General features: G+C 52.4%; 1 protein-coding gene across 1 annotated transcript in view; it reads left to right on the top strand.

Moving 5' to 3' along the window:
* Positions 1–7,407, top strand: part of LOC113202490 (PDF receptor) — a 78,145-nt gene that overhangs the window by 47,828 nt on the left and 22,910 nt on the right. The window contains exons 7-10 of the mRNA XM_052273733.1: positions 1,272–1,374; positions 2,744–2,928; positions 3,128–3,213; positions 3,363–3,546. Coding sequence (XP_052129693.1) covers positions 1,272–1,374; positions 2,744–2,928; positions 3,128–3,213; positions 3,363–3,546 — 558 coding nt within the window. The remainder of the gene's footprint in view (positions 1–1,271; positions 1,375–2,743; positions 2,929–3,127; positions 3,214–3,362; positions 3,547–7,407) is intronic.

Genomic DNA, 7,407 nt, shown 5'->3' with positions numbered 1-7,407 from the left:
TCTGTTTGATCCGCGCCAAGTCGCAAAATAAGGGCAATCAACGCAGGAATCGTTAGGGCGGCGGTGCGCTGCTGGCTTGGGCTCGGGCTGGGGAGGGGGTGGGAAACACACGCCGCGGCGCTCCTCCTGTGCTATCCCCCGCGCGCGAGCCGTCGGACGGACAGGTTGCCCGCGCCCTCCTCCAGTCGGGCCAGGCGCAGTCCTGTTGCTGCTGCTGCCCTTGGCCTCCTCACACAGCGCGCGCTGCACACCCCCTCCTCCGCCCGTATCGTGGGACTGGCGCACAAAGCAGCCGGCTGCAGCCGCGTGCGGCCCACCACGCCCCGCCCCGCCTCTCTGGTCTTTTGGTCGGAGCTTACTCCGCCCCTGCGCCACCTCCCTCCGCACTTGAGCGAGAATAATGGAGGAGGAGGGGTCCCCCCGCCGGTCCCCGCCGGTGGAGTGGCGGAGGGATGCGCCACCGCCGCGCCGCCCGAGAGTCGTGCTCACAGCCCCAGCCCGGCCCGGAGCCCGGCCCACACCCCACACCCCATCCCCATTCACTTTCTGCCACTCTACGAAGACTCTTCATTTCCTGATGGGCTTGTGTCAGCGTTTTCAAATTAGTCCAACCTTGCAGAGCCCCGGGCTGGGGGGCCGTTGGTATGGGGTGCCTCCTCCTCGCCCCTCCACCCCCTCCTCTCTTCCACGCGTGCCTTAAGCACGCGGGCGCGGTCGCACCTCCCCTCGCCCTTCCTGAGGCCCCGGGGGAGGGGGGAGGGGCAGGGGCCCCCTCGCCGCCCCTGACCGCCACGCGCACGATCGTGCTCTTGTCGCCTGTCCGCCTGTGTAAGTGGCACCGAGCCGGGCCCTCCCCCTCCCAGATCAATTAATGGACCAGTCTCCGATCGCGGAGAGGCTTGAGGCCGGAGCTATTTCCAGCTACTATTTCTAGCCATCGCTTCTAGCCGCCATAGTCGGCAGGCTGGACTATATACTATCACTATTCGCGCGCGCAAAGCAATTATTTCAATATAATTTCTGAATCCTTGGATTTATAAAACAGGAGACCACTGTTAATGCAGTTCTTGACGTCACCAATCAAATTTATAAATGTGTTGATATAAAATATATTTTTATAATTCAGAACTCTTTTTATGAGTTTCAAGAATATATTGACCATGGTTTGTATAAATAAACTCTTTGTGTTCAGCAAAGTTGTAGTTCAGTAGAAAAATAAAGCAATCTCTCTCGCCCTCGTTTGCTGACGTGATCCTGCCTCTGTGTTGCAGCCCGTTCTCTGCGAGGCCTCCTACGTTCTGATGGAGTACGCAAGGACGGCCATGTTCCTATGGATGTTTATCGAGGGCCTGTACCTCCACAATATGGTAACGGGTGAGTTCAAACCAGGCCTCTTTTCAAATTTCATTATGAAGGTATTTCTTTACTTTCCACTAGGCCTACACTGAAAAAGTAAAAATGTTAACAAGGGTACTCATGCAGTGTCAGTCCCCGACTTTTGTTCCATCGTACCGGATCTGTGGTGGCCGTATACCACACGATTCGTGCCCATAATCCATTTTCTCAAGAAATGATTACAAATCCAAAACTGATCTAGTTTGTATAGAGACGAATTTTGAGTTTTAGTCATCTTTAGAGAAAATGGATTTACCCTGTAAAATGGATACAATTTTTCCTTGGCAATCGTTTGGTATAGGTCACCCCACAGGTATGGAAAAAAATCGGGGACTGTAACTTGCATAAGTCATCGCCTTGTGCGCGCCTTTAAAAAAGTGCCATGAGTTTAATGCACTTAAATGGCTAATGGCACTAATTGTTAGAACCTTAACGGCTATACTGTAATTTCAAAGGCGTACCGGGAGAGTGCGACAAAGGTGTATGCTACAGAAAACAATACGACTTAAGTCGCAGTCTGGGCATACACCTTTGTCGCAGTGCCACCATATACAATTTGTATGCATAATATGCCGGACAGCCCCTAAGCCAAGCCCTAAGCCCCTGCCAAGCCCCCTGGGCAGGTGTTTGGCCTCCATACACCTTGTGCTGGGTAAAATATTACACGGTTTGAGGGAGCTGTGAGCCGTGGGCTCCAGGCCCATGAAGTGCGCTCCCAAGGTGTATGCAGGCCAAGCACCCGCTCAGGGGGTTTAGGGGCATTTTTTGTCCGGCATATTTTGCATACAAATTGTGTATGGTGGCAGTGCGACAAAGTTGTATGCCCAGACTGCGACTTAAGTCACACTGTTTTCTGTAGCATACACCTCTGTCGCACTCTCCCGGTACGCCTTTAAAATTAATTACAGTGTATTCGGTGCCTTGACAGAGGCATTAAACTCAAAATTGCTATATAGCCCCCTCCAGTCGAGCTCTGATGAACTCTTGTTAGTATATTTCCTGGTCCAATAGGAAATAAAGTAATGTAAAGCCGCGCGACGGAGAGAGCCGGCGTATAAGAGGGAGGAGTGGGGGGGGGGAGGGCAGAAGTAGCCGGGAGGCCGCCCCGGGCCTTATCAGCTGCGCGAGCGTGGCCGCGGCGTCAGTGGCTGTTTCTGAAAGCTTCCCAGACTAAGTGAATTACCCTCCTTGGGCTCCGCCGCGCCGTGAAAAAGAAAGAGGCCAGCGCGAGCCGCGCTTGATACTACGCTTTACCTGGAACTGGAGCCTCTTTGCGGCTGCGGCCCCCTGCGAACCGCCCGCTCACCGCAGCAGTGTCTGAGGCCCTGTTCCACTGCGCGTTCGCCAGTGACCGTGTTCCAGGAGGCGTTCTACTACTCGCTCTACACGCTCATCGGCTGGGGCGTCCCGGCCATCATGACCACCTGCTGGGCCGTCACCACGGCGATTAAGCTGAAGGAGGAGTGCTTCCGGAACTACAACCTCAGGGTGTACTTCTGGATCCTCGAGGGGCCCCGTATGGGGGTTATTGTGGTAGGTATAGCCCATGCACCCGCTGCGTCTGATAGTAAGCTAAAATGTGTTCTTAAGCACATCTCGATTGGATGTAATTTTCTATCTGAAAAATTACAAGTTGTACCCTTAAGTACCTATAACTTTTTTGTGTACGGCCGGCCTAACCTATTGCCAGTTAAGTCCACTAATACCCCGTCCTTCTTTTGGTTATGCGCAGCTCAATTTTTTATTTCTACTTAATATTATTCGGGTCCTGGTGGTGAAGCTACGCCAGAGCAGAACTAGTGAGATGGAGCAAGTGAGGTACGTGCACAATACAGAAACACCCACCGTAACTCTCTCTTGCGGTATATTTGTTAGTTCGTGCCGAGTAATCTAGTTTGTCACCAATCTGCCTACCGACCTCTACTTCGTTCCTCTCATTAAACTGCTCCCCTCTCTCGTCACTTTAGGAAGGCGGTGCGCGCTGCGTTGGTGCTGCTGCCGCTCCTGGGCATCACGAACCTGACCAACATGATGCCGGCGCCGATGCGCAGCAGCGCCTGGGAGCTTACCATCTGGTTCTACGCCACGCACTTCCTCACCTCCTTCCAGGGTCTCTTCATCGCCTGCCTTTACTGCTTTCTGAACGGCGAGGTGAGAAGCTCGAGGAGACGCTGCGGTGCTCTACATGAGCGTGCGAAGCAAGTCCTCACCCACCACCCTCACAGTTTGCCCTTCCCTCTGGGAATCATCCAGAAAGTACACTGTAAATCCGGGGTGTCCAGCGACTGTGCGACAAAAGGTGCCCGACGCTAAAACCTGCGCAACTTAAGTCGCACAGCTGCTGGACACATTTTGGTTTGGCACCCTTTTCCCTGCACAAGGGTCCAGGCCAAGCCTAGGTAGGGTGTCTTGTTGTTGGACACCCCCTGCTTGCGCCCCTCTGCAGGGAAAGGGCGCCAAACTACAAGGCGTCCAGCAGCTGTGCGACTTAAGTTGCACAGGTTTTAGAGTCGGGCACCTTTTGTCGCACAGTTGCTGGACATCCCGGATTTACAGTGAAGGCCCGTCGTTCGCCGTTTTGAAACTGCCAAGTTCTTAGTTCAGGTTCCTGTTCAAGTTCTCGTAGCGCCTGATGGGTAGGCACTTTCTTGCGTGCTGTGCATAGGTGTACTGCAGAGTGGCCTACCCCGAGTCTCGCAGGCGCCGAGCTGCCGTTATTTCCTAAATAAATCTGAAAGGAACAGACGAATACTTTCCGAATTAATCCCTCAGTCGCTAGACGTAGTACGGCGACAGGGTGGACCTACTGCATCGATCACAGTGAGCCCCCATGAGCAAAGAGCACCCCCTCCCCTGCTTTTTCCCTTTTTTGCTCGTGGACGTTACAGCAGGGCGAGTAAGTCCGCTCTGCACACAAGCCGCTTCACTTCTACGACACCTCGCGGGTACCTATTGACTCGCCGATCCCCCCCTCCCCCCTCCCTCTCTCTCCCTCTCTCTCTCTCTCTCTCTCTCTCGGTCGCTCGCTCTCTCTCGGTCGCTCGCTCTCTCTCTCTACCTCCCCCCTCCTCCACCACACTCTTGCACACACGCCCTCTCGTCCTATTTTTTTGCAGCGACTCCGCGCTCTGGTCGCGCAGCTGTGTAATAGCCGAGCCCCCCCTTCTTTCTCTCAGATTCTCTTATTTTAAGACCCTTCATGGAGGCCCAGGTTAAAAAAACCACTTTACAAACTTGCTCGCCTTGCACGCCAGTACGTGGAGTTTTTGCTCTGCAAGTCCTCACAGACGCGTCGGTGTGAATAAGGCAGGTCAGAGGTGGGGTGGGCAGGAGGGGAGGAGAGTGGAGAGGGGAGGGAGAGGAGCGGCGAGAACCTTCAACACTTTCATATCTACCGCCTCTCGCCCGGGGGCGTCTGCGCGATGAGCGGCTGCCATTTTATCAGCGGTGGCAGATTGGAGCGCGTCGGGCGGAAACGAGCCTGTAAATTAACAGCGACGAGCCCCACGGCTTCCTGGGGGGTTGTGACGCACAGGTTCAAATCAGTTTTAAAGTGATTTAAATTTCGGTCGATCTCGGTTTTGTCGATTTAAGAAGGTCCGATTCGTTTTGTGTGCACGGTGAAAAATTATTGTCGTACCGGGTACAGGAAACTTTTCCATGGAAGATGTCGCACAATTACAATTCAAAATTGTCAATTTACAAGCAGCATGCGTATAGACTTGGAACCGAATAACGAGCAAGAGTTGTACATGTGCGCCACGTTTTGTAAATGGTAAATTACAAAATACATCGGACATGTTCAAACATATTTTTTATAAGCCTTCGTTTTTTTAAAAGCACATTTTTTTTTGTTGAGACACTAACTGTTTTAAAGCATTGTGACGGGTAGTGACAACTTGGCAAACACTCATGGTTCAAAACATTGTATAATAATAGTGACACAAGATTAAACATACAACATCGTAATCAGTGCATTTTAATCGTGTCCTATCATCGTGCAAACATCGTAAACGCACGTCATTTCTGAACTTTTGGACTCTATTAAAAGGCGGTGAGAGACACAAATCAGAATTTTTTTCGTGCAAATTTATTGTACAAATTGTCAGCTGCCGACAAAACCACATTAACGGAAACTAGTGTGTATGCTAAACCAGAAGTGGGCCTTGGTAAATTTAGCAGTAAACCTTTTGCTAAATTTACAAAAACAAAAAAAACATTTTGCGTGTACTTGCAACCTCCCACGCCGCCACCTCGTGGGCGCTGGGGTGGGAAGTCGCTCAGGCGAGGCTTCGGTCACGGCGAGCAGCCGGTAGAGGGACCACGGCGCGAAACGCGGAGCGCCGCTACAATAACATGTTTTCAAGTCACACCGGCGAAGCGGCGCTTCGCCCCGACTCACCAGAAGACTACCGGCAGCAAGAGGCCATCCCGGGCCATCCGCTTTGGAGGGAGGAGGGGGTGCACTGTTGAAATCTTATGGTGAATTATAATGTAAATTACTGTGAACCCTGCACCACAGTAACTTATACAGTGACATTCGCCGTAGCTTATTGAGATAATTCACCCTTTCGCTTTTATTAGTGTGAAGAGGGTGAAAGGCAGGATGCAGAGGGTGAACATCAAGAAATATATAGAGGGATGAAAAGAAAAGCGATGCGTGGCCTGTTTCCAGGTTGAAACTTGCTCCCCAATTTTGCATCTATAAGTTATCAGCATATAGTAATCGATATTGGCTCTCCAATTCGATTTCCCTGGCCGAAAATTGGTTCCCATTAAGTATTCAGCACCATCCAAATCGTGTGAATTGCATGCGGGCATGATGCGGGGTATACCCTATGAATGTCGGGGGGCCTTTCCCAGCTTGGCCACAGGGCTACCCCACCCTCTCTCTCTCTCTCTCTCTCTCTCTCTCTCTCTCTCCTTTTCCCCCTCTCTCTTCTTTTCTTCCCTTGTCGGCAGGCTGAACTTGCTGTCCTCGCCGGCAAGGATTAGACTCCTCTAGTTACTATTGTCTTAGGCTGGCATTTATAATTGATTCGTGCTGGATGCATTCTATATTTGCATTCGCTATTCTCCATTGCGTCACAGAACGGGCACGACCGTCGCGACGGCACGACACTCCTATGAATTGACTGGCAGCATTGGTCCCTCAGCATTGCACAGGAAGGTATATTTACCACGAGACAGACACAAAGACAGACAGTGAGGCCGTTGGACAGACAGACAGACAGTTGGACAGACGGACGGGCCGCGCTCACCCCCGAACGTTCCCCATGGGACTTCCCTGTCCCTTCCCGTTCCGCCCTGCAGTTAGTGCAGCCCCAAGAGAGGCCCTTACACTGCCGACAAACTCTGACTTCCGTCTCAAGACCGCGATAGATGTATACTTCTTTGCTCGAATGAAAACAGTGGTAGTGGTGAGAGATACAGTGAGAAACACGGTGACGGCGAGATGCAGTGAGGGACAGAAGGGCACAGAGATCGCGATGCATGAAAGACAATGAATCTAGACGGATGGTGCAGTTATGGAAGAGGCAGTGAGAAAGAGGCGAGGTGAGATCATGTTAGACACTGAGGTGCAGTGAGAAACAATGGTAGAGACGAATGGAGTGAGTCAGTGATAGACGCTGCTGTGAGAGACAATGGGAGAGTCATGTGCAATAAGACATCAGCGTTAGACACTGAGATGCAGTGGCAATCCCCGAGGCAATGACAGTGATGATGAAGGCAGTGATAGGACAGGCAATCACATAGGCTTCTCCTGCGATAGGCTCAACGAGACAGCGAGATTCAGTGAGAGACAATGTGTGAGGTAGTGTGACAAAGATGATAGAGGGGGTGTCACTGACAGCGAGCGAGGCAGTTACCTGGGGTGCTCCTGGGACGGCTGGTGCATCCACGCCCTGGAGCCGGGCTCCTCCTTGAGGGGCCGGTGGTGGTCGCGGTGGTCCCGGTGGTCGCGGTGGTGGTCGAGGCCGAAGGACAGGTGGTGGCCCTGGTGGTGGCCCA

This window comes from Frankliniella occidentalis, unplaced genomic scaffold, assembly GCF_000697945.3.
Source record: "Frankliniella occidentalis isolate FOCC.00 unplaced genomic scaffold, Focc_3.1 Scaffold296, whole genome shotgun sequence".
NCBI classification, from domain to species: domain Eukaryota; kingdom Metazoa; phylum Arthropoda; class Insecta; order Thysanoptera; family Thripidae; genus Frankliniella; species Frankliniella occidentalis.
This window is presented reverse-complemented; position numbering and strand designations above follow the sequence as displayed.